The 27,700-nt window shown below is 42.5% G+C and overlaps 1 protein-coding gene across 3 annotated transcripts in view; it reads left to right on the forward strand.

Annotated features, from left to right (window-relative positions):
- TBXAS1 (thromboxane A synthase 1) overlaps positions 1-27,700 on the forward strand; it is a 363,475-nt gene that overhangs the window by 76,211 nt on the left and 259,564 nt on the right. For all 3 annotated transcript variants that reach the window (XM_019544728.1, XM_019544725.1, XM_019544726.1), the window contains exon 3: positions 7,890-7,983. In XM_019544728.1, coding sequence (XP_019400273.1) covers positions 7,890-7,983 — 94 coding nt within the window. The remainder of the gene's footprint in view (positions 1-7,889; positions 7,984-27,700) is intronic.

Here is a 27,700-nt window from a genome sequence, read left to right on the forward strand (position 1 = left end):
ACTGTTCTTCTGCAGTCTGATCTGTGCAAGGAAGTTCATGTATCAGATAACTTAAATCAGCATTACCAACCTACAAGACTTGACTTGGCACATTTTAAGTACCTTTTAAGATCTGTGCTTAATATACAATGGGAGCTTCTTGCTCTAAAAGGTCATTTGAATGTCTTCTAGGAATTATTAAATTGTTTATTGATCTTGTAATTATTCTTGTGTCTCAGGGTCCTTTAATGTCAGTTGCTTTATTAAGAATTGAATATAATATTTTAAAGCACATTGTTCAGTCCCATGTGTGTAAATATTGGAATGCGTTTGGCATGGTTTGACTAATATTTTTTTATTTGTTTTCCCATTTGTAGCATTACTCATAACTTTGTTTTCCTCTCTTTTTCTCAAAAGGATCTTTTCATAATTAAACTAAAGATCACCTTTGCTTTTCTGTGATGGAAAATGTGGAGCCCTGCCCCACTCAAAGATGATAAATACATTTAAAATCAGAGTACATTGGATTTTCCTTCATCCCTTCTTTACATGCCATTAACATCATTTAATGTAATAAAGTAAAACTACTTGACAATGGATGCATATGCAGCTGCTTCAAACACCTCAGACTTGATATCATGTTCCAAGATATCAAATAGGGTTAAGATGGAGTTTATAACTAAGAATACATGTTCCTGGTATTTGGAGTAAAGAGGATTACAGATGTGTAATTATTCCCAAATTTGAGCATTACAAACCCTGAATTAAAATTACACTTTTTAAACATTTCCAATATGAAAAGGTATGGGAATGCACTAGTAAGGGGCTCAAGCAACCTTAACTCTTCCCTGTAGTGGCATACTTTAGACTAAGGGTGGCCTCTGTGGCACATGGGAGATTTGCAGAGCATCAGATCAGACAGGGAGACAGGGTAAGAAGGAAAAACAGCAGCAGATTGGTCAGGGAGCAGAAAGCAGAGCAGCATTTTAGTCAAGGGAAATAAATCAGAGTAACTATCAAGGAGGGTGCAGGGCTAATTTGTGGCATGCCTGCCAAAAAACGTTAGTCCCTTTGTTTTAAATGAGGCGTGCCAAAGATCCAGTCTGCTGTGTTGCCTGGATCGGACCCTCGTGCTGCATGTGAACACTGGACCAACTCTGTCACTGTGCACTAGGCCAGCCCTGTTGCATGCCCCATACAGTGTGTGGGGCCAGACCCAATGTGTGCTTCATATGGTGTATGAGACTGGACCAGCCTAGTGCACTGGATCCAGCACACAGGGCCAGTTTGTGGGGCTGACCTGGCCTGCAGGTAGGCCCTATGCCACTCATCCAGCCCATGGACCAACTTCATGCCACTTTTCCAGCCTGCTGGGCCTGATGAGTTTGACACCCTTGTTTTAAACTATACAATTATGATTATCAATTTTATAATTTTAACAATTATATCTGAATACAGAAAACTGATTTTAAAGGTGATAGTATGGTTGGGGGTAGAGAGGCATTAGTTTTACAGATGTAATGATAGAAGTTGGCAACTTGGAGCTGGGAATCAAATTCCTACTGTTAATAGGCAGGTCTAAAGTTTACCTGCGTCATCATGCTGCTTCTCAGAATGAATATAGTGAATATGTGCTAGGCTTGTCTGTAATTGCTGCTCTAACCACTAATCTGCATTTTCTCCTCAAAGCTAACAACAGGAAATGCAAGGATTTTGGTTCATAACGTTTTAAGGAAATGCTCTAACCCGGTGAGAAAGTGGCTGTCATGTACCCGTCACATTGCTGATGCCTCTGACCTACTGGGTTACTGCTGAGCAAAAAGGTAGACAGGTGGAGCTGAAGGCCTCAGATTTACACATTGCTGATAACTGATATGGAATATGCTTATGGGATTTCTACCTAATGGGATTTCTGCTTTCCTTCTTTTAAATATCAACCTGGGAAACTGCATAGCAAAAAGCTATATTAAAATAATATTAAGATTGTGAAGTCAAGAAGGAAATGCCAGTCAAGGTTGCCTGTGCTACCATAATTCTGCCTACTGTTGTGTGCACCTGATGGTGCAGCCTTTCAGCAAACAATTGCATACCTGTTCTTTCTTTTATCTTGTAGGACTGTAGAAAGGGAGTAAAAATAGCTAAAGGGCATTAAAACCGGTAGGGTTTGTGCCTATGGTGGTGTGCACTGGCTCAGCTTGAGGCTAGAAATAAGCGTTGCCAAATGAAGTGGATCAGCTGTCCTGGGATGTGCTGACAGATGATCCACTTCAGTGGATGAGGTGCATATCACCCATTGTCCTGCAACACTGTCAGGCAGGATACTGGGTGACATGTTCTCCTGAGGCTTGAGGGGCCTGGTCCTGTGCACCTTAGGACTTTCTGGTCAGATTCAGGCCCTGCCAATCCCTGGGGGTGCCTGCCTGGCTTTCTCCTCTCACAGAGATGTGGCCCTAGGAAATCCTGGGGGTATGTTTCTAAAAGGGGAAACCTTGGCTTTCTTTGCTTACAGAGATGCACCCTATGATTCCTTAGGGCACATCTTTAAGACGGCAAAGCCAGGCATCCGCTCCTGGGGCTTAAGGGGTATGATCCTGTGAGGGAATTACCAGGGTTAGCAGGACTGGGTCCTTCAAGGCCCTGAAACGCCTCCCTGGCATGACTGGAGACCATGGGCAGCTCCAGGCTGCCTGCACTCTTGCACTGTAAAACAAACATACAAACATAGCACAAGCTATTACCACCTTTGTCATGGCCACAAGTTTTGAGTGTTTGTGGCGTGACAAGGATAGGGACATCTGTTTCCTTGGCCATTGTACCGCTACAAAATGTTTGCAGTGCAAAGGCAGCAAAAGATGACCTGTCCTTCCACTCGCATTCAACATTCAGTTTGACTGTTACTGCTCTGTCTGCCATATCATTAATTACCCCATTTTCATACCTTTTGCAAATCTACTTTAAATATAACTTGAATAAAGAGCATAAGAACTGCATCCCTGGCAAAACAAGGAGTTACTTGCAGCTGCCACAGTCTTCAAGGGGTGACAGTAATGAGATGCTTATCGAGGGGGCGAATGGTCTTCAGGCTTTCAGTTTTTTTTCTTATAAGATCAGTGCTAAACTTGAAAAGCTGCTTGTCTTTAATCAGCTCTGTCTTTTCTTGTTACGTATTTGTTGAGCATCTTACTAGAAGTAGATAGCGGGGTTCATTTTTGCAATATGGGAAGATCTGTGATCTTGTTGGCACTGAGTGAAAATTAATCATAATTGTGGGCTGGGTAGTTAACAGTTGTAAAATCTGATACGTTCTGATGACTGAATTATAAATAGGATTTTAGTTATGTTTTTAAAGTAAAGACATCAACAATAAAATGTTACTATATTGACAAATCTGAACAATATTTGCATTTTTCTCTCTCTGCTTATAGAAAGTGAGACTTTTGCTATGACATCAGGTGAAAAACACCCCATAGGCAAATATAGGATACAACACAATTTTTCATTTTTTCTCTCTTTTGGGGATGAAAATATACTGGTACTGTGCAGGTAATTTGCCTTGAAGTTAAAACAGTTCCTCCCCCCTCCCCAAGAGTATTGGCTGTTGGCATAAAAATCTTATTTTTAAAACAGTTAAATATCCTCAAAAAGTCAATAATTTAATATAAAACGTATAATAAATATTGACTTGTATGACTTTCTCCACAATACCCTGTCACATTGAAATAGTGTTCTTGCATATACCAAAGATAGTTTGCTTCCATTCAGGGAGTTTGCACTCCCAGTGGTTATACTGTCACCTAAAAAATAGTGTTGCTATGTAAAAATGATCAAACATACATTGTGATTATAATTTTTGTAAAATATCTCTGCAGAGGAAAACCAATTAGCAGTTGGCGCATTACAAGGAATCATTTTGGAAAACAGCAAATACAACTAGATACTTCGGTATCTTTTAGTTTTGCTGGTCATGTGAGACCTAATTTACCACTATGGATTTCTAGGCACTGAATGCTTCAGTGCACAGAATCCTGTTCTTTGCTCAAGGAAAAATAGCTAGAAGATTAGGTATAAAGAATGTCTTCTTGTCACAAGTCATTTCAAAGTCCAACTCTCCTTGCCTCTTTTGTGGAAAGGGAAGCATGAATCTTGTGTCTTCAGTTTAAAGCAGAATGCCTCTGTGTCGCATAAGGCCTTTCAATTGGACTGTAGGCAGATCCCAGAACCTAGTGAATAAGACTGCCCAGCCATGCTAGTCCAGACTTCTAGGGTGCAGAGAGACATAATGTTTGACCTGTTCCAAGAATGTCACTGATTTGGAACTGGGTCACAATTGTCCCTGGACAGAAGTGTCTACACATAACTCTGCAAAGGGTTCGAAGTAGACTGCTCACCTTTAAGGGATTGCACTACTGCTGAAACAGAACCGGGGGGCAGTAGAGTGCCCAGACTGTCTTGCCTTCGGGAAGGGGAGTAGGGGCTGGATAGGTTTCCAGGTGCTGGGGGGCTATATGGCCCCCTACTTATGGTTTTGGGGTGGGTGGGTACTGTATGTTCTGGCGGCCTCCCAAGATCTCCACAGTTTTTTTACCCCCTGTCTTGAAAGCCACTCTGTTGATTTTTATCTCCTTGCTCAAGACTCTGCACTTTGGGGTGCTAGGCTTATTTGAGGCAAGGGGAAGGCAAGCCGCATAGGAGCCCCCCCCCCCAAACACATGGCAGCTCCATCACTCCTCCCCCTCACCCCAAATGAGTATGGCATATCAGAATGCAGGGTCTCCATCAGAGAAGTCAAGGTGATAGCGCAGTTTTCAAGGTAAGGGTTATAAAGTTGCAGGGGACTCTGGAGCATGCACCCCTCCAGAAACCACAAGTCGGGGGGCACAAAGCCCCCTTAGCACCTTGCAGGGGCAGATCTAGAGGAGGTTCAGTGGCATGGTCACACACCTCCTTTTGGACCATGCCATGGGAGCAGAAGTCCTTGATGCAGGTAAGACTATCTCCCTTCCCAGTCCTCCCTCTTCTGCCTGCCACTGCTGCCATCCCAGCTGACAGGCAGAGTAGCGGGGTGAGAGGGGAGGCCTCCAGAGCCATTTATGCCCTGCTTCAGCCAGGGACAGTCGTGGCGGGCAAATTTCCCCTCCACACACTTGCTCTTGAGCTAACAGGAACACCGCTCTGCCCTCCCAGACAACTGGGCAGAGCAGAGGAAAGTGTCAGTTGCTGCCGCTAGAGCAGGGCAAGAGAAGCTGGGGAGCAGTAGAAGTGGTGGGTGGAGGAAGGAGGGGAGGTGCTGCTGAGGATGGAGGTGAAGGGAATAGGTGCCAAGAGCAAGGGGTGGGATTCTTACTTGTTCTAGGAACTCAAAAACAGTTCTTGCTTCTGTTCCTGTGGTGTGCCCACCCACCTCACTAATCGGGGAGGGGGATAAGCTGGGAGGGGATTTGGACCATAGAGTCCTGGCTACATTCCAGAGCAGGTGCATGCATGGCATGTATTGTGGAGGTGGGGGGAGGGTTAAGGAGTGGTGCAGTTTGGGATATCTGGAGGACTGATCTCAAATGCTAGGCACAGAATGCTGTGTCTACACATACCAGTAAACTGGTTCAAGGCAGACTGGCTTAAAATTAGGGATGTAAATATCTTTAAAAAATGGTACAGGTGCCAATTCATTGGGAGGAGGGAGCAGACTAGCTATGGGTACTCATCCCCCTTTGCCCCTCTCCTCCCCTCCTTCTCATTCCTCCCTCTCTCCCTCCCTCCCTCCTGCCTGCCTTGCTGCTTTCCTGTTCCTGAGGCACTGCACTTTTTCCCTTTCCTGTCAGACTGCACCCCACCCTAAATGTTAACTAGTATTGCATTACTGGTATAAATTTACTTCCTGTTTAAACTTCTAAATATTTAACCGTACATATCCCTACTTAAAATAGTACTTGATTTTCCCTGTCTGCTTTTGAAATGTTCCAGGAAGTTTAAGCTGGACTTAAGTGGCATGGGCATCATAGCTTTTTCAGGGTGTAAAGCGTATTTAGAACAGTCTAAGCATTATATCTGTCTACACCCATAGACTCTTCTGCAGTGGGCATTTATACTGATAACTGGACGTTGGGGGCGCTTGTATATGTGATGATGTTACCACGTACACGTGACGTAAATTTCCCTTTGTGTGGCTTAATGGCATTACATTTCATACACACACAAGTTTTGGGGGTTTTAAATGAGTTTGCATCATCACAAACTAAACCACATCCCAATGTAGTTTAGGTTGCAACATGGGTGACTGGTGCTTCCTGGCTCCGGGGGAGCACCAGTGCCTGATCGCCGATTTGGAGGGGTAGTCCCTCCAGCTGCTGATCGTTGACCCCGGAACTGTCACCAGCAAAACCAGAAGTGCCACCAGCACTTCTCGGTGGGGAGGCAGAGGGGTCACTGGCTGGCACTCCCCACTTCCCAGCCGGTAAGGGCCCCCCTGTACGCCTCCTATATGTTGCCTATAGTTTACAATGTTGCAGCCATTTAATCTATCAGCTCGCCCTCTAGCCATGGGAGATTCGGGCAGGTTCTGCCTCCCAGAAAAGGATTGGACCCCTCACCATTGCTACCTTCAGCAGGTGCCTGTGGCCACTGGGAAAGCATGGGGAGGCAGCAGCTGGGTGTGCTGGAGCCCAGAGAAGGTGGGGATGGTGCATGGGGTGCTAGAAGCTCAGGTGGGCTCAGGGAAGAGTTGGATTGGCCGCCTCTGAGCTGGGGTGGCACCCAGCTCGTTAGCAGCCTGCCTGGGTGGCCCCAGGGGGGTGCAGCCACAGTGGATGGAAAGACCAGGGTCCCCCGCAGCTCAGGGGCCACTCTGTCCGCTTGCCTCCCAGCTGCAGGAGAGGCAAAAAAAGGATCGGGCCCCTTACTGCTTCTGTCTTCAGCGAGGACCTGTGGCCACCAGGGAAATAACATGTATACGGTAACGGAAAAATCAAACCCACTGTTTCAATTAAAAACTCACCGCTTTAGTTTAGGGGGCATAGAACACAACTCTGAAGGACTAAACACCCATCACGTGTGCAAGCACACTGGGCACACAGCTTATTGGAGTTAGTGGAAGTCTTTTTATTAACTTCAGCATATAGCACATCATGTTCTTGGACTGATATATTATTTGGCAAAATCTTGATCGGGCATTTGGCTAAACATAATTATTGTTCACACTCACCCCCCCGTCCCCAAAATCCCTGTTCCTTTTTTTTTTCTTTTTTTTTAATTAATTTTGGCAGAAAGGTTTCAACTGTTGTGCCTGGTAATACATAGTAGCATCATTTGGCAATAGATATATGTGCAGTTTTTCAGCTGGTTTTCAGCTCTCTATATTTTATCTTGTTTTAATTTTCTGACTGACAGCTGGGAAATGACTTAATCAGCACATCTGGCTCAGTAGGCATGTCACACTGACGATACTGACAGTATCTTGGCTCAGGCACAATGGAAACCAGTTTGAGTTCTTGCTCTGATTTGCTAGGTGGATGGCAGTAAGGGAAGGGATGCAACAACTGACCTTCCTTCTTGTGCCTCTTTCCTTATGCCACCACAGCCAGATGCAGTTTCTGTTTTGATCTCACTTATATTTACACCTGAATACAAGGAAGGATTTTCACTGGTGTGTTAAAGGAGAATCCAGACCTGGATTTGCTGTGCTGAAGGATCCTTTTATGTTTACCTCCCCCTCTGTCCACTGCATTTTGCAAGTGTGTCTGGTCAATGCAGCTACAAAGCAGTATCACTGCTGATTGTGCCATTTGGCTCATTTCAGAGAAAGCATGTCCTCCCACTCTGACTCCAGGGATTCTGTTTGATCTAATTTATTCTGGAAAACTATGTAACGATGAGATACAAAATTGACTTCTGGCTGTATTTCCCCCTTTTTCCAGGTACTCCATTTCTGCCTACTCCAGGCTGAAGAGGGTGGGAGTCAGACATCCTCCACCTTTGCCTTTCATTGGAAACCTACTGTTTTTTCACCAGGTAAGAAAAGTTTTGATTGGTATCTCTCCAAGAATGATGAAAACAGGTGTGGGGGGAGGAGGAGGGGATCCTATTTACCAATAGCAGCTCTCTGCACATCTTCCTGTGGAATGAACAAGTGACACTCACCATTTGTGATGAGACAACATAATAAGCAGCCACCTCTGAGGCACTGATTGAAGGACAAAATGAACCAGAAGGGGAAAAAAGGGTGTAAGCTTCTGCAGCTATGTACTTGAGCTTTTCCAAGAAAGTTCATGCCCTTAGTTGAACAAGCCTAGTTATATGAACAGAGCGGATTATGTTAACTAGCCCTGACTGGTTTGTTCTGAGTGGTTTCGGGGGGGTTGGGTTTTGTTTTTGTTTTTTTTGCTGATTGAACATATTTATGTTCAAGCATGTAACATTGACTGCTCCAAGTAACTGAAGTTATATACCATTAAATAATACTTTCTCAGTGGCTGCATAACAAACTAACTCACTTGTCCCCAGGTGTCCTCAGTTACAGAGGGGTGGATGAGGTAGGGTAGTTGGCTTTTCTCATCAGAGCATGCCAGTTGTTTATAAATCCTCCAGAGGAGATGCAGATCACAGCAGAGTAATCAGAGATGCTCCCTGGTCTTCCTCCTACTATAGCAAGTGAGGGTACAGCCTGGCCAATTGTAGCAGTCACTAACCAGAGTCTGATGTTACATATTATGTTAGATATCTGATTTGAGGGTTTTAGGGCACCTGGTTCCTATATAATAGTGTCATTATACCCTGAACTGTGATTCTGTCCAGTGTGACTTATGTAGTGGTGATATTATCATGCTATTTTGTCATTGGTCTAATTTATGATTGTACTCAATTCACTTATTTTAAATTTATTAAGAAATAAATAAAACTGAGTGGTATTTATGACCCCAGTGATGCAGTCAGGGCCAAATTCTTATCTATGCTAGGAATAAATCGATAGAATTGGTGAAGCATCAAACCAAAGAGGGTAGAAACTGCCCATAGTCATAAATAAAATTTGCAAGTTTACAGGTGCAGCTGAATTGATTTTTTTTTTTGAGGTGGTGGGGTGGGGAGAGAGGAGAATGCATGTGCTCCAATTTTAAAAACACGTTTTAAACAAAAGAAACACTTGGTCTTTAAACTGTTTGATTTCAGTAAAACTCTCAACTTGTGCTCATCATGTAAGGCTGCCATTTTTTAGCCGGGGGAGTCTTAAATCAAAATCTCTCCAGTGGATGCCTGAGATTTCTGAAGCACATTTTGAAAAGAATTTGAGAACTCCTTTGCCAAGGCCAGATTTTCAAGGGCACAAACTTTGACATCAAAGACTGTATGCAAGTGTTAAAATTAGTGTCTATTCCCTGTCCAAGTCATCAACATCTTTCCCCTTTCTTTGGTAGAACAATTTGGAGCATGGAGGGGGAAATCCAGATTCTGTGATGAAACCCTATTTCCACCAAAAGAGATTTTTAAAGATTGTGACTTGATCATCACATAAGGGTGGCTTATATAGAAAGTGGAAAGACCACCTAAAGAGGGCAGGATAGTGGCAGTAGGTAATGAGAGAGAATTGTCCACCTTTTACTGCTGTGGTTTGAAGTTACCTTGGAGAGCTGAAGCTACTTATTTCATGGCTTTTGGTAACAAAACTCTGCTACATGTAGTCCCCTGCTAACACTTCCAGCAAAAATGCTGCTAGAAACTAACCTCAGAGGCTAAGTTTAGACAGTCAAAAAGCCTGAGGCTGGATTGATTCACTCTTTGCAGATTAGTATAAACTGCATAGATTGAACTGATAAGCAAGTAAACAGCATTCACTTTTGATTCCTCCATGATTTGCTGGAGCTAGGGTTCCCAACTCTGTTTGATTAAGGGGGGTTTCCAGAAAGCCAATGTGCTTGTGACACAAAATGCAAATATGTCTGTGTGCTTGCGTATATCAGTTATGGATTACAGTGCATAGACTTTACGTCAGGAAGGTAAATGCACATTACTATTACGTTTTAAAAGCCCGCTAGACTACTGTATAAATTGGATTCAACATGTAATATTTATTTTAATGAATGCCCTATCATTTATCTCCCGGGTGACTCTTGACAGTATCCTGGAGATTTATATCTAATTCCTGGAGACTCGAGGGCAATCCTGGAGGGTTGGCAACCAAAGCTGGCAGACAGCTTGAGCCAAGGCTAGCCCACTCACCCTGTATGGGGGAGGTTTGCAGGGGAGATTCAAAGCATCCTGGGAGGCTGGGGGACTGAGAGTTAGCTTGAATCTGGAGGGAATCTGGGACAGAATCCTTTAATCGTCACCTCCCCATCAGTCCACTGGATTTTGTGTCTGGTCAATGGAGCTACAAAGCAATATCACTGTGCTGATTGTACCATTTGGGTGATTTCAGAAATCATGGCCTAAATCAGTTAAATCTGATACTGCGTCCATCCAGGTTCATCTTAAACCAGTTTTGGCCATTTGGAAAGCAGTTTATGTGCACTGAACTTCTGTTGTGTTACAGATTTGAATTTGTTTCCAATCAGTTGCGCACTGGTTTCTATGTAATTTCTGTCCCTAGCCAGACAGTGTTCCTTGTAAATAGAACTGCACCACATAACTGAGGGGTGCAGCGGGGAAGTTTCTGATGCCATTATATGTGTTATATTGTAGCCTGCTCAGTCACCAGAGCTCTGAAACTAGCTGAGGTTTTTTATAGTCACTAAACATAAATACACAAGAAGTAATAAAATGTTACAGATGACTTTTTTTAAAGCATCTAATCTGTTCACTGGGTTTTGTTCACCCTTCTCAGTATTTAAAGAATTCTGGGTGGCATTTTCAAACATGCTAAAGTGATTTAGGAGCACAAATCCCCCTGGTTTGCACTTCATAGTTGCGTAGATTAAATTGCTTCAGAACAGTTAGGGGCTATTGACAATTTCATCCTTTGTTCTAGCATTGGTGGGCTTAATCAGTTTAGTCCAGGCTCGTTCTATGTCTTTCTCCCGGATATGCTGTCCCATATTTTCCTGATCTGTTCTTTTGATTGTTTTCTTGGAAATAGTGCCCATAGCAACACATTGGTAACAAGAAGACACTGTTCTCACTGCAGGCTGTTTTCTATTGGAAGTGTTTTCAGGTACACATGTACTTTTACTGACCTCAGAAGAGGACAACTCCTTCTCTAGCAGGGCAGAACCTAAGGCAAAATGTCAGCATTTTGGGAACTGGGATGGATTATGGACATAGTTATGAGCAGCATAGCTCTGTTCAGGCAGCAGTTTGGTTAGTTTTCTAGGGCAGGTCTGATGCAAGAAGTTGGAAAATGTTGGTACATTGTATTCTATAGATAATAACAAAAACATGTTTTGCTTTTACCTGTGTGCAAACATGTTGCAGGGCTTCATAAATGATAATAGAATGAGCCTTTATTTTAAGCCTTTTCTAAAACTTGAAACTTTCTCTGTACACTTGATTGTTTTTTGCCAGCCATAAAGATGCCTTCAAAAGATCATGATTCAGGCCCCTGTGAAGTCATGATATTCTTTGTGATTTTTCTTTTTTGTAGGGGTAGGGGGGAAGAGGGAGAGGGGCAAAGGCAGGGATGAGGGTATTCTCAGCTAATGTTTTTAATGTGTTCTCGCAGTCATGGGGGCTGGAAACGTTTCTAAAAATGAAAATTGAAATACGTAAGTTCAGGACTTGATCCATTAAGTAATGCATCAAGTACTGCAAGGTATGAGAGCATCATGTCAGTGAGTAATACTGCGTACTTGTGTAACTGGCCTGTCCTTTAGACTGCTGCAAACCAGCTTTGGTCAAAGTAAAAGACATACTAGTGTTACTCCATTATAAAAACAAAACAAAACAGAATCTTGGGTCTAATTTTGCTTTCTCACCATCATCACTAGAATATCTGTGTCTTGAAATGTATGGGGTGACCTACCTGAGTGGTGCAAGTAGGATTTAGTCTAAAGTTCTGCTTTTTTATTCTGAATCTCCAAGTTTAATTTTTTAAAATCATGTTTTCCCATGATCTTACCTTTAAAAAAAAATCTGTGTACAAAGGAATTATTTTGATGAAGTTAATGGAATGCTTGTGTGGCCCCTCGCCACTACCTGGAATGATAGTTGTTTCAATTTGTACATTTGAGAAATATGAGAGGAAGGGGAGTGAAGTGATGGGGGGTGACAGTAAAATTGGGAAGAGAAATAGAAGGCAAGTGGACAAAAACCTTAGCCCTCACAAAGACCCAAAAAATAAGAGCAGACTTTTGGGGAAACGGCTTGCTTCATCATTTGTAACTTCCCACTTACTTCTTAAGGACAACATAGAGAATTGCACCCTGAAACTAAAGCCAACCAAGCTTAATTAACTAGCCTAAAAAATAGGAAAATATTGTAGTACTGTAGCTCTGTAACTGGGAAATTATCTCAGAGTCCAAAGTATTAGTTAAAAATACTCTTTGAATACATAAGAACAGTTAATGGGGAGGGGTAGAGAGTAACATCTGATGCAAGAATTGTAGTGATTACACTGTAAAAGCATTTTGTTTAATTTTCCCAATAACTGAGCAAGAGATTTGTAACAGATGGAAAGGATATTTCACCAGAGATGCTTGACTTTTGGTTCCTCTCCTCCCATTTCCATACCTCACTGATACTGCATTTTTCTTATATATCTGTGGAAAGTGACTGGCTTTGTTTGGTTTTCTTCCTCTTAGCACTGTAACAAGCTACACAAGGCATATGTGTTGTGTGTGTGAGTACACGTGGGTGCATACACAAACACGTGCGTGCACACACACCTCCTGCACTGCTTTGGAGGAGCTGCACACTGTCTGGTCTTAAAATCAAACTCTTCTGTTAATTCACAGGATAATGATTTTATTATGGAGCAAGTATGTTAAAAACCAAACACACACAACACTCCCCTTCCCCCAAAGAGCCATGGCAAACACTCGTCCTGTTGCTACTAGGATGTCAGATTGCCTCCCCTCCCTTCCCAACCCTTTCTAAGAAAGCCATTAAGCTGCTTTTAAATGTCATTAGCTCTGACATTTTAGCAGTTCTGGTAACGGGGTGCTTTACCTGTGTGCATTGTGTGCTTATTCAGCCTGCTGTTGATCTTTGCTGATCTGAGAAAATGCCATGGTTTTGGGGGCTTGTTTTTTGGTGGGCGGGATTTCTATAGCCAATTGTAACTTGTGCGCTGCTTGGGAAATCTGCTAGGTGTCCATATATTGGCATGATTAGATGCTAGCTTTTCTCCCATTACTCTCACCAGGCTCCAACAATGCATGTGACTGGTTGTGTGCTGCTTCCCTGCCTTGCATTTTAATGAAGGACATCACTCTTTTAGCCCCTCAGCATGGACAGGATGGCCTTTGTTTGTTCTGTTTATTCCTGTCTGGCCTACTTGTAGTTCCTGGGCTTCTTCTAAGTGGCCCACTTCTGCTGAATGGAAAATAGGGACTGTATGGATGCTTTGTCTGTTCGAGTCCGGGATCTGGCTGGGCTAAGCTGTTTTATGCCTGACTGGGGAGGGGTGGGGTGGGGTGGGAGAAGGGAGAGCAACCGTGATCCATTTTCCACTACATGTCAGCCAAAAGCATCCTTTGATATGCAAGTAAAGAAAAACAAAATGTGGGGCCCTTGCTGTAATGAAATTAACCTCTGTCTAATTTCTGAGCTCACAAGGAGCACATCAGTGTTTGGAGAGAGACGCTGCAGCAATTACTGTTCTGGAATTTAATGACACAGCATGTAAACCTAAACAAGGTTTAAGAGAGACAAATGGTGAGGAGAATGAGGGGGAGAAATGGGGAGGAGGACAGAAGAGGAGCTCTCAGCTAGCCTATGGACCTGTGTTAATTACAAGAATAATATGGCTTGTGCTGACAGTGAAAGTCTGCATATGGTTTTGTGGTTGTTTGCACAAATACACAAGAGGGGAATGGGATGGGGAGTGCATTTACGTGCCCCTTGATTGATACTTGAATAGAACTGGAAAAGAAGGCCATGTTATGATCAACAAACCTCTCTTTTTCAGGCTCACTTGATCTTGTGCACACACTGCAGTTACTATATCCTGTAAAAATGATAGTAGATGGTTTCTCTCATGTTAGTGGATGTGCCCCTCTCTGTCCCTTTGCCTCTTGTGTTCTGGGGAAATTCTGCCAGAAGTTTTATATTAGAGGCTTGCTCAAGCTATCTATGTCAAATGAAGCGAGGCATACATGCAGCATAGATATCTAGTTACCCCCCTGTACAGTGCACTGTGCTGTATAGGCCGTGTGCCCAAGACTATATGATGCTGTGATTTCTGTATATTCTGTCCCTGCCCTCCCCTTCCCTCAAGTACATAAATCTCCTTTGTGTTGATTTTTCACTTGATGCTGCCTCCCTTGTGCATGAGCCAATAAATGTAGTTCTGATTTTGGTCTGAAAGGCTTAATTTCAAATGTGGTTTTATGCAATCTAACAGCTGCAGAATCTAAGGAACTGCTAGCACTAACCTGAGGGTAAACTACTAGGGATGTAGAAACTACGTTCAGTGCAAGCAGGAGGTCTTTGTGCCTCTTCTGCACCATGCCCACAATTCTGACTGGCACTGTCTGCACCATTGCAGTCCTTTGCTTTATTGCATAAATTGTTTGTTTGTTAATGTTGCACTGTGTGTGATCTGTGTCGATTGTGACCCATTCTTCTAATGATCGCTTGTGGCCTTAAATGTGAACTTGCACTCTGGTTTCCCAAAGGAGTGTCGGCCCCCAGAGGTATTCTGGGAACCAAAAAGGGTTCAAAGAGCCAGTCCTGCTAAAATTAAATAGTCGCAAACATAAAAGTAGGTAAATGTTCACAGCAAACTTAATAATGAAATACAAAGAAGGTGTAAATGACTAAACAGTACAGGTAAGGCATATCAAACGAAAGATTAGAATTTATAAAATGTGCATTAATCCAAAGGAATATCAACCTTTATTAATATTTAAAAGAAATGCATCTTACATTTTCTCTAACGTTATAGAGGAGCCTCTAACAGGTGGTGAGCCTGCTGGGGGAGGGGATGGGAAGAGGAAGATTTCTCACCTAGGTTTCAAAAATTTAGTTTTTGAAAAGTGCTAACTGGATACACCTGCAGCTGGACAATTCAGCAAGAACCCAAGTTCAAGGCTGAGGAGCAGAAATTCTGAGAATAGGATTGTTATAATCTGTTGCTGTGCTAACTATTAAAAGCTTACTAAAAACCGAGCAAAAGGTTCTCTTCTAGTCTTCCATGTGCCTGTTTTCATTCCCTATTTAAGCTATTCCTTGTTTAAAACTGGATCCAGCTAGCGTAACATTGCTAAATGTGATCTGAGCAACCTTTAGTCTACTTTTTACCTGTTGCTCTGGCACTTGCTAAAATTATTCTTTCCTCTGACTGGCATTTTTGCTTGTTTCCTTTCCCATTTCTTCCTTGACCTTAACTTTGGTCACGTGAGTGCAAATGTATGCTATAACCCAGCAGTTGGCAACCTTTAAAGGCTGTGGGCTGGATTAACCCAGCTGAGGTTAGAGGTGGGTAGGCAGGTAGTAGGACCTAGGTGCTGCCACTGCTTCTCCCATCATCCCCTCAACCCCACCAGCAGCAGAAAAAAACCATTGCTGGTGAAACCCCATATCCATTATGCCTTTTTGCCTCCATTGCCAACACCTGGTATATACTCTATGGGCATTAAGCAGCCTAGGGCCTATCATACCTTTCAGGAGGATGGCTAGTTTACTATTCACTCTTTGTACATCTAAGCAAGATCTGCTTGAGATAGGAGATGTGTGTGTGTGTATACATAGAAAAGTGTTTTAGAAAGTAGTGGCAATTTTGAAATTAAACCACTTTGCGTGCCTTGATTGTTTACTGTATCGCATCATTTTTCTACATAGTTGTAAACAGCGCGTGCATGTGATGCCACCATCAGTATCCCCTGCTGCTGTGCAGTTTTCCAGTTCGTTACAGACTGGGTATCCATTTTGCCTCTAGTTTCTGAAACACCCTTGTATAATAAAAGAACCTTTTCCAATTCACAGTGACTTTATAATTCAGATTACAATTTGATTTTTAGAATTGGTAGAATGCCAATAAAACTCAGTTTAAGGCAAAGGGACTGAAAGAGGGGCTCTTTATTCAGATTTTTAAAATTTTATTAATGCAAAGTGGAAAGAGGTATGAAACAGGATAATATCTATTTCTGCTTACTTTACAAAGGTACCTCACAGGTTTGGTGAGGGGATATATAAAGCTTTTCATCCTTAGGTTTTGGGTTCAAATCTAGATCTGGTGTAGCGCCATAAGTGAAATAAGCTTAGTAGTATCAGTTCATTTCACAGTGGATAGATATAAAAAAGAAATTACTTTCCTGTTGGCATCTAGTGGTACCCTTGTTGGTTGCAGACCTTTTAGCTTAGAGAGCTGGTCTGTTCAAACTGGGATGAAAGGATGCTGATAGGAGATGGAGGGTTGGAATTTCTGTCTGTCTGTGACATAGTGCTGACTCAAAATATTTTTCTGAATTTCAGGTTTTTTTGTCGTATGTGTAGTAAATTTATGGGAGTCGCATAATGCTCTGGATAGATGTCAGAAAAAAGAAATAGAGGGAAAAATATTCAAGCACAGAAATGATTTTTCCCTCTATTTCTTTTTTCTGACAAAAAACCTGAAATTCAGAAAGGTTTTGAATGATCTGAAGAGAATAAAGTCTCTATTCAAGTACAGAAATGAGAGACTTTATTCTCTTCAGATCATTCGCGTTAAATTCTTATGCTTCTGTACTCTTTAGTATCTTATACTAAAAACTGTTCCTGTGGGTCTGTGTGTGCCTGTAGATGTGTGGGGATGCTGCTCTGATGTGCTGTAATTACAGCTCATTGGAGCAGACTCTGTTAATCGAGTCTGCTGGAGCACACTCCAGCAGCCTCCGCGTCTTGTGTCTTCAGTCTTCCCATGCTTGAAAATGGTGGTGGAGGCACTTAACTAAAGCTCATTGAACAAGCTGTAATGAAAGCCCCACCACCATTTTGAAGCTCAGGATTCTGAATACATGGGACTTCAGGGCCACTTTTAATTACAGTGGCTCTCAGAGTCGCACTGATTATAGCAACCACCACCTGTATCCCTGGAGCACGTGTAAAGATGCCCTATTCACTGGTGATCGTACCAAATGGAAATCCTTAAGGCTTGTGTCACTGTATTTAGAGTTGTCCCCTTTGAAGAATACATGTGGAAAATTTGGCAAAGTTTTTTAAACCTGAAGTTGGTGTGTATATTTTTTTCCCTTTGCAGAATTTGCATGCCCCCCCCCTTCCAGCTCTCACATCCCCTGATATTAGGAAGTGAGGATGAAATAGCAATAGAAGTATTGGGCCACAAGCAAGAGTCTGAGACCAGTGTTTTGTTCCTCATGGTTCACTTACATGAAGAAATCTGAGGGAAGTGATCTTTGACAACCTCTGGCTATGATGACTACTGTTGCTGGTGTGCAGCTGTCTGTGGAGATGCTTTGTGAGCTTCACACTGGCAAGGCCTTGTGGGTGTTCCAGTTCTGTTCCTTCCAAATGCAGTTCCTTAACACAGTCAAGTAAGCTTCCTAGTTGGCAATATGATTACTTTAATTTGAGTTCACTTTGCTCTTTTAGGCAGCTATATCTTGGCTGCTCCCAGCTGTCCACTTTGAGCTTATTGACTTGTGCTCAGTTCAGAGACATGCTTACGCTGCCAAGTGAGATGCCTATCCGAGATGCCTGTCCCTTCACCCTCCATGAAAGCCTGTCTACACAAACACAGAGCAAATGCTAGGATTGCCTGTCAGTGGTGGATCTTGGGGAGGGTAAGACTGTGTATGCTCCACCCATTCTGGTCTGCTAATATGCTAAAAAAGAAATTTCACCTGTGTGGCAGCTCTGAACTCATCCCCCAGTGTCCACTTTTCAGTCCTTGGTCTGGTAGGTCTAAGAGTCAGTGCTCAGGACAAGTCCGGTGGGTTGCGTGTCAATGGGCTGTGCTCAGTCCCATCTTCTTGGAGACCTGCCACCAATATAGTATAGACCAGGGGTGCTGAGTGCCAAGCCCTTTTATCCTGTGCTTATGTTGGTTGCTGTCAGAGTGCCAACACAATGAACGTTTAAACCCTTCCGTCTTAAAAAGAAAAAACAGATCTTCCAAAGACGCTAGAAACTGCATGCAGCACATGCAGAAATAAGCATATAAACACAAATATCTTGTAGGAGTAGAAAGGATAGGTGGTGTGTGTGTGCAGATTAGTCTACAAAGAAGGTCCTGACAATCCATCCTATGAAGATGGTCATGATGGTGTTATCATCACTGACATTTTTGCTTCTCCAGCTAACAAGTGTTTCCTTTGTGGAAGTGTGGAAAGACAAGGGTCTTAGAAGTTTCTGCCAGAATCTTTTTTTTTTTTTTTTTTTAAAGAGCTTTTACTGCTCCACTTAGCTTATATCATGACTTTACAAAAAGGAGCAATGGGGTTTTCCTCTGAAGCCAGACAATAGCTACCTAAAAGCAGTTATAGTCTGGTGTGAGCAGCATAGCACTCTTGCTTCAGTTGTTTTTTGCAGCAAGCTATTTTGATGCAACTGTACAAGCTTATCTTAATTGTACAAGGTGCTCTGGTGGCAGAGCTGTGTTGCTACCCAGTGCATCCATGAGTGGTCTAGAGTGGAATGACCTTCAGGGAAGGTTAGGTATGAAATAAGCGGGGGTAACTCTGATGAATAAGCAGCTGTGAACCAAGCAGCAGCAGCACCACTAGGATGTGGTGTGGACAGCAGATGGCAATATTCTCTCTTCTGAAAAGCCGCGCATCCTCTAATGGTGGTGTGACATGGCAAGTACAGGTTGCCACTATAATAAGGCTGTCCAGCCCCCAGCCATGGGCCTACAAGTCCTCAGTGATGGAACAGGCAGAAGAAGAAGTTCGAATCTCAGTGGCTGCAAAGGCAGACAAGGGCTGCAGCAGAACGAATTCTCCAATTGTCTTGGCCTTCTTGCTGTTCTGTCAAGAACCGTACAAAAGCTTATGTGCAGTAGCTTCTCCACAATGCAAGAAATTGTGCACAGGCATCTATTGTGATAAAACCTGTTGATCCTGGACTGGTCTTGTCAGCCATCTTCAGATCCACAGATAAAGCAATTGTGGAAGACAGTCATCTTTGACTGCAAGGGATTGCCCCTGATGGTGTCAAGCTTATCATATTAGAACAGTCTGGTGCGTGCTGCATGCAGTCCGTAGAGCTGGAGCTGATGCATATGCTGCATACAGCACACAGGGCCAGTCCAGGGTGCATGCTGCGTGTGGTGCCTGTGTCACACTGGGCCACCGTGTGCCGCATGCAGTGTGCCCTGGACCACCCATGTGTGCTGCGTGCAAATGCACATGCCAGCTTTGGCTCTGTGCATTGCACACAGCCAGAGAAGTTTGATCTCCCTGCACTAGAGGGATCCAAGGAAAAGTCTGTGTAATGACCTGTCCTTCTCATGATTTATTCCTCCATAATTGCTTGTGTCATTTGCAGACTTGTTCAGTAATGATTTTATGTTTTCTTCCTGTTGATTGATTACATTTTTAAGTAGGGTTGGGATGCTAAACACCCATGCTCAGTCCTAGAATCATAGAGAAATAGGGTTGGAAGGGACCTTAGGAGGTTATCTAGTCCAACTCCCTGCTCAAGGCATGATCATCACTATGCAAACCATACCATACAAGCACTTACCTAATCTATTCCTAAAACTACACAGTCAGCCTGTTGCACCACTGCAAGGCATATTGCTCCAGGGCACAAAGAACATCTTAACCTATGCAGGTAAACAGGGGGATGAGGACAGTCAGTGTCCCATTACTGTAAGGGCTGTTCAAATACATGTGAGAGATCCATGGAAGAGGGGCATGCTCCCCATTATAGAGGAAGGGAGCGTGGTGAAAATTATTAACTAGTACTAATAACATCTAGCTCTTCTATAGGGTTTTTCTTCTGTTGAACTTCAAGGACTTTCCAGAGGAGGTTAGTGTCATGGAGTGTCTATATACATGCGCCAGGATGGGGGTGTTTTAATTAGATCAGCTCCCAAGCAGCCTCTCTAATTAAAACCCTGCAGGGTCATATGTATTCAGAATCCCACATTTCAAAATGGCTGTGGGGGCACTTTAACTAAAACTTGTTTGACAAGTTCTAACTAGAACGCCTTGGGGCACATGCATAGGCACCCACAGTTAACATTTTACAAATGGACAATTTGAAGCATACACATGTTAAGTGACTTTCCCGAGATCACACAGCCCCAGAGCAGTGCAAAGAACCCAGGTCTCCAACAAGAAGTTTTTAATGGCTCCAAGGTGATGGTGATGCACAAGTAACGGGTATCATAGTAATAATAATAGAATAAGTAGTATGTTAGATTGAATCCAGCCTAGATTGGGAGTGTCTGAAAAATCTTTGCTATTTATAACAAGGTTCCAATAGGAAATTGATGGCTGTGACAAACTCCCTTTAAGGATCTAGAAAAGGCATCTAGTCTTGTTTGGTAGTAATGTACTGGTGGAAGGAACAGACCCCTGGGCAGATTCCCAGCGGGGAGCATTTGAAAAGCTCCTTAGCTGAGGAAAAAGAGAGAACTGAAGGATGTTGCTGCTACTTGGGGAACCTGCAGAACCTTTGAGGCCTGAACTGAAAAGGCAAGTTTTTTGTTTTGATTTCCATTGTTGAGTATAGTGCGAAAGGTAGCCCTGAATATTTTCTGTTTAAAAGAGGACTTCAAATAAAAGATCTGTTGTTATGACCTCTGAAAAAGGTGTTGCTGCCTCATTAATCCAGCTGGCAGAAGGCATGACAAGCTTATAATTATCCCCATCTAGTTTCCATTGAAAAGGGCAAATGTACTAGGAAAAGTTGCCATCACAACTGTCTATGTTCTTTGCAAACCCAGGAGGTTAAAGGTTTGGCGGTGATTGATACATCTTCCATGCTGTAGTTAACAGCACTGTGGTAGGGGTAGCTTGGTATGTTCTGTATCCTTTTCAGGGAATACCTTAGAGTTGCTTCTTATCCGCCATAATATCAGGTGTTGTTCTGTACATGGGAATTACTTGAGGTTTTTCTAAGTTGCAGTTATCTGGGGGGTGACATGCATGGCTGTTAACAGCCAAGAGCTGAATTACACAGACAGGAAGAAATCTATCCAGCTAAAATTTTTAGGAGATGTAGGTAGGCCACATATAACTATTTACATTGTTTGCCTTACCTAAGTGTTCTCAACTTCTCTGTTCTTGCAAAAAGACTAAGCTCTCCAATGACAAGGTGTCATTGACCTTCACCCCATCTCATTTGAAGAGCAGCACAATGCTGCTACAAATAAAGGTGGTCAGTTTAATGACTTTTGCATCAAACTTAAGAAAAAGGGGGAAACTGTCTGAATAGAACAGTTTGTAATCTGTTAAATATCTGCTACATTCATGTCAGTGAAGTATTAGCCTGGAGAGAATGGATGTGTAGTGTCTTTTGGATTCTGAAATTAAGCAGAAAAAGAAAAGCCAAAGACTTGTTACTTTTAGCAGACTGCCTATCTGTGCTTGTAAGTGAAATTGTGTTTCTTCAATCCAGCTGCAAATTTGGAACTAAGTGGGCTCAAGACACTGTTTCACCTCCTTATTACAATGCATTGAAATCCACATTCAAACAAATGGTTTTCCTATATCAGCAGAACAGCTACTTGTAATAATGGCCAGGTATCAGTTGTAGTGCTGAAATTATGGCCAGCCCAAATTGGTTGTTGAGAACAGTTTTTATCTATGTGCCAACAAATTTAGCTGAGTCTTAACTTCATTAGTGGTGTCTAAATGCATTAGCCATATGCTCTTCAGCATATGGGTAAATACATAACAATTTATTTTCATTAAGGTTTTCTTACAAGTGCTGCTAATCCTACTCCCATCTAAATGTTTGCAGCTTGATATATTTCTTAAAATAAAAGGCTACTGCTGTTTGGCATTGTAGAACATTGTGAAAGTGATGCTGAAAAGCAGAGATGTGCAGTTGTGTATGATTTGGATGTCTGTGAGCAGATCAGTCATACGTTTTGTGGGACCTTATTCTAAATATAAACTGCAGGGCCCAAAAAGCCATGTAACCCTATATATATGACATGCTACCTTTTAGCTTTGCTATATCTTGCATGCTGTGGACCTCAGGTCTTGATACATCACCACAGGCAGACTTGTTTATGGAGGCTGCTTTACTCCATGGTTTCCCACCCACTATGAACCAGTAAGTGCAGCTGGAAGTATAACTTTTTCCACCAGAGGAGCTGACTAATGCATAAGGGTGGGGATCAAATCTTTGCCAAGGCCCTCTGAGTCAGATGGGACCACAAATAAAGAATTGAGGCTGGTACTCTCAGCTGGCAGATGGGGAGGAAGGGGTATGGGGAGGGGGTAGTCCCTGTAGTATGGGGCCCTCTAGCTGCAGAAATTGCTTCCTCTGTTTTGTTAAAGGCAGCTGGAGAAGACATGCAAACTCTGGAGTTCATCAAGTTTTGCTATTATTTGTATTTACAGCAGAAGTGATGCTTAGGCCTCTGGCAGCCTTGTAACATGTAACATACCACAAATGCAAGCATTTTATCACACAATAAAATAGCAAATCAGCCACAAAGAATATCTGGCATCCTCTGAGTTGAGAATAATTCCTGTTTTTTTTCTGAGAAGGAAAGATCTTCAAATGCCAGATGTATTTTTAAGTGTAGAGGAAGATATCACACAGGAAGATCTTTTTAACTATAGCTGATTGAAATAATATAATAAAAATGGGTTTTGTTGAAAAGAGTGGGGTTTTTTTCTTCCGGGGGGAGGAACATTTTTAAAATTAATTTTAATTAGTTTTACAGTAAAAATATGTTTGCATTCAAAAAGAAACCTTTTAATTTAAAATTTCAGTTTATTTTTTCTGACAAGTAAGTTTGTCTTAAACTTCTTTGTTTTATTTCCTTCCTTTTTTTAACCACTGACTACAACAGAATAAATAACATTCTAAGATTTTCTCTTTAATTTTTTTGCTTTTTGTTTTTCACCTGTGTGCATTTCTTTTTCTATTTGATAGCTTTCTTAAATGTCCTCAGTTTTGGAAAAGCCCGTGGAGGTACCAAAGGAGTAATGAAATGCTGTACTTCTTACTATTGTTCAGTTTTCCGAAGTTGGAGAAGGGGAAAAACCCAAATGCTTATAAGAACTACAGGGCATTTTCATTTTCCTGGCATTAGTAAGACATAAAAAGACAAGATATACACATAAAATAAAAATAAACCTAGAAAATTTTTCACAAAATAACTTTAAGCATTTTTCCGTGCTGAACCCTATAATGTAAAAGCATTTTTAAATTTTTTCACGAGATGCTCTTTCCTCTTTTGAGCAGTTCTACTTTTAACATCATACATCTCAAGACCATTACTCAATTTGGGGGAACATCTAAAGGTATAAACATTATTTGGATAGGAAGAAGGCAGGGATGTTTTGGGCATGATCTTTATATAGTCACAATTTGGGTTTGGTGTTCTAAGAAATCCTGATAATAGCAAGGAGTTGCTAAGTAATCCAAATACTGGCCGGGGGGATTCCTGGTATAGGTAAAGAGAAGAGCAGGATCCGTTTAGAAAAAAGGGGTGGAAATCTGTTCAGAGGATGGAATCTGGGAGGAAGAGATCATTTGGAGTCTAGAGCAAACCGATAAAGTATTTTGGAGACTTGCCAAAGTTTCGGTGGATTCAGGCAGCATTTGCTCTTGGCCTGCATGTTTCCGCTAATGTTTCACTGAATTAAGGCCATGGCAGGTTGTTACCTGTCAAATGTAATTAGCAAGGCACAATATTATATGAACAATATCTTGGGACATGAACAGTAAGGCTGGTGATTAATCTCTGACTTTCACAAGGAAGGTTTTCCCTTTGAATGGGACATGTTACACCCTAGTATGGTCAAATAGTTTACCAAAATGAGACATGCTAAAAATAGTATATGGCAAAGCAACAAAGGATGATAATTAGGCTGCCTTTTTCAACAGTTTCCTCAATCTGCGAATGTCTTTGGACTTTGTATGTAACAGTCAGAGTAAAGAAGGAAGAAAAGGAACCAAGAAAAGGACCCTTCATCACAAAAAGGAGGGAAAAGTAGTTAAAAAAGGAATGCAGGGGATGATAATTGGCACTTGATGACCATGTATCAGAAGTCACCATTTTAATAAAGAGCTTCCTAGAGTTCATGCCAGCTAGAATTAGGGGGTACTGTATCTTTTAATTATTCTTGCGTTCACATTTTTTTTACTTTAATGTTTTGGGAAACCATGCAGGAAGGCTCATAAATACAAGATTTCATTTTCTAAGACTTTTTAGAAGACCAGACCTCAAAATTGTAATAACCCTGTAAATATGGTTCCCTAAAGCAAAGGTGGAGGGAAAGGGAGCATTTGAAACACTATCGTCGATATGAATCTTGAGATATTTGCATTTTCAGAGAGCCAGAACTAGTTAGGGCACAGTTCATTTATAGCAAGGTTTTTATTTAAATTTTGCTTGTTTGGGTTTCCCCATCATTTACTTCTTCACTCTGTTTAAATCCTTGTAACATGAAAGTCCTCATAGGCTTCTATGCTGGAGTCTAGCTGCATATGGCCCTTTTCTTTGTACTGCTATTCCACCCTTACAGGTGTCTTTAGAGTCCAGAGACTGGTAGAAAACACCCCCCACCTCCTCGCAGGCATTTTGGTGTTTGGTGAAGGTCATGTGCAGAGCATCCTCCCTACATTATAGTATGTATCATAGAATCTTAGAAAATGAGGGTCAGAGGGGACCTCAGGAGGTTATCTAGTGTAATATTTCTCAACCCATGGGTTGTGACCCAAAAGTGGGCCGCAAGAATATATGAAAGGATTGCGAGCAAACTTTAAAAATGGATCAACAAACTTTAAAAACTGATTCTCCTTTACTGGAGAAAAAACATGGAAAACCATGGGTTTTCCCTTGGAGTCTAGCAGAATTCCAGCCTCCAAAGGGCAGCTTGGGGCCCCTCCGTGGTCCACACACCAGGCCCCCGCTCCCCACACTGTGGGACAGGGAACAGCGATTCTGGAGTGAGTGGCACTGGCAGGGCTAGGGGACCCTATTTCTATTTAAGTTAGTTACTGGGTTGGGACGGGCCATCAGTGTTTACAAATGGGTCCTGGTACAAGGTTGAAAGCCACTGATTTAGTCCAACTTAGTCAAAGCAGGACTTTCTCCAATTAGATCAAAGCCCTGGCTGAAACGTTGAGCCAGACCTTAAAAACCTCCAAGGATGGAGATCTCACCACCTCTCCAGGTAACCCTTTCCAGTTCCTCACCACCCTCCTAGTGAAAGAGTTTTTCCTAATATCCACCCTAAACCTCCCTGGCTTCAACTTGAGACCATTGCTGCTTGTTCTGTCATCTTTTACTTTCATTTGATTTGGTACCTCCCATGTGTGGGCACCCAGTGCTGCTGCACCACCACCCTTGCTATGATATTGTCTACCTGTCTTTCTTTTTCATGTTAAATTTTACATGCTTGGGTTTGCTTGTTTTGGGGTGGGCAGAAAGTAAAGCAGAATTTATCCAGATCAGGTGTAGAAACTCTGAATTCAAAACTTTTTGCAGGAGGAAAAATGGTGCTTCAGGAGAACAGCTTGCACATGTACCAGCTTTTCTCTGAATGTTTGAACAGAAGAGACGCATGTCTGTGAAATATTTCTGGCTTATACTGAGTCAGCATGTTCAGTCGGGAGATTTTTTTTTGCCAACTCTACCTGTCTGCATATAGCAGGATTACCACGTCTGCTAGGGTGGCTTAGTCATTACAACACAAGCATAAAATTGGGTTCAGTTCCTGACTCTGTTCCAGGCATCTTTGAATTAGTGGGCAAATAATTTGGGGCTACATAGTTCTGGTCCTTCAGGACGATTAGTGGAGGGAGTGTACAAGCACCTTTCCCTACCCTTCCTATGACTCTGCAAGAATGAGAAAGAAGTTCAGTCTTGGCGCTCCCTCATGTTTTCCAAGAGGTACATAATGCCTCTGTAAGGGAGAGAAGAGAAAGCCACGCCGCTTCTCTGATCTGCAGGCAAATTCACTGCCAGTGAATGTGCAGTGGCTGCATATTGTGCAGCACCCTGTGGGTACCCTTAAAAGGATCTTGCAGCACCCCAGGGTGCTGCAGCATCCTGGTTAAGAGTCACTGCTATAATTGCTCAGTGCTTGAGTTCCCTTTCTGTTGAATACTGAGCCATGTGGGAAGCTGAATTCTTTACTGCTTGCTGTTTTTGGATGGAAAATGATACACGGTTGCAAAATATTATTATGGAAGTGTGATCAGTTCAAACCTTTACAGCTAGCTGCTGTGATTCCCTTATGTTAAGCAGTTTCTTATTCCCCAAGTATCAAAATCAGGTGGTGCAAAGATGCTATGTGACTGTGCAAGGGATAGCAGGATCTGGCCCACAGTCCCTTTTATTGGAGATGTTGTCTGTTATTATTTAGGTGGGCAGCTTCGAAACTTCATTTTCTCTTTCCTGTTCTCAAAATCAGCATTCCCTGACTGTCCAAAGCTAAATGAGTTTTCATTTCTGCAGATTTTCCAGGTTATTGCATAATAATGTCTTATTGTGGGTAGTGTATAGTCAGTGGTTTAAAACAAATGAAGTTTTCCTTTTATACTGTGAACAACGATGATCATTAGGAGATAACTCCACTTTGCCTGTGTACTAACAGCTGGTGTTTTTTAAAACTGCATGTGACCACTGCAGATTTGAATGAGTATTACTAGCTAATTTGCCATTCCCTCCTCCCTCCCCCCACCTAATGAGTACCGTTTAAAAAAAAAAAAACCAATGGCGGCAAAGACAAATGTAGCTATGTGTGCGAACTTACGTTTGTATTCTACACAGGACTCTTCTGTGTGTTGAAACAATTGTTTTAGGGGCTATTTTTCTTAAGAATAGGTCATTTTAAAAAATCTCACAGAGGGGGATGGTGCAGGGTAATCCAAGAGAGGAGTAAAGCTGACTTGAAATGTGCTTCTGCTTTATTAGGCTAGGGGCAGCACAACTGTCATGCTAGGGGTGGCGGGGATGGACGAGTGAGGGTTCCTAATTCATATTCTGGGCGAGAGGGGCCAGGTGTGCTTCAGAGATGCATATTTTGGTTTTGAGCAACTGGCTACAGAGGATCCATCAAGAACAACTGACAAGCTCCACTGCTGGGCTTTAGCCCATTTCAAACATAAGGACAGGACTTGCTCACTCAATGCAAGGCCTTTATTGGAGGGGAGGGTAGAATTACTATCATAGTTTATGCAGAAGGCTTATCATACGGTGACCAAAATTTTGGGAGTGATGCCAAGTCCTAGATTTCATAGATTTCATAGACATTAGGGACCTCGGGAGATCGAGTCCAGCCCCCTGCCCAAAGGGCAGGAAGTCAGCTGGGGTCATAGGATCCCAGCAAGATAGGCATCCAATTTACTCTGGAAGGTGTTCAATGTAGGCGCTTGAACCACCCCCGCTGGCAGGCTGTTCCAGCCCTTGGGGGCTCGGACAGGAAAGAAATTCTTCCTCATGTCCAGCCTGAAACGGTCTCGCGGGAGTTTGTGGCCGTTCGACCTCGTCATCCCT

The sequence above is a fragment of the Crocodylus porosus genome, unplaced genomic scaffold, assembly GCF_001723895.1.
Source record: "Crocodylus porosus isolate Cpor-Errol unplaced genomic scaffold, CroPor_comp1, whole genome shotgun sequence".
NCBI lineage: Eukaryota > Metazoa > Chordata > Crocodylia > Crocodylidae > Crocodylus > Crocodylus porosus.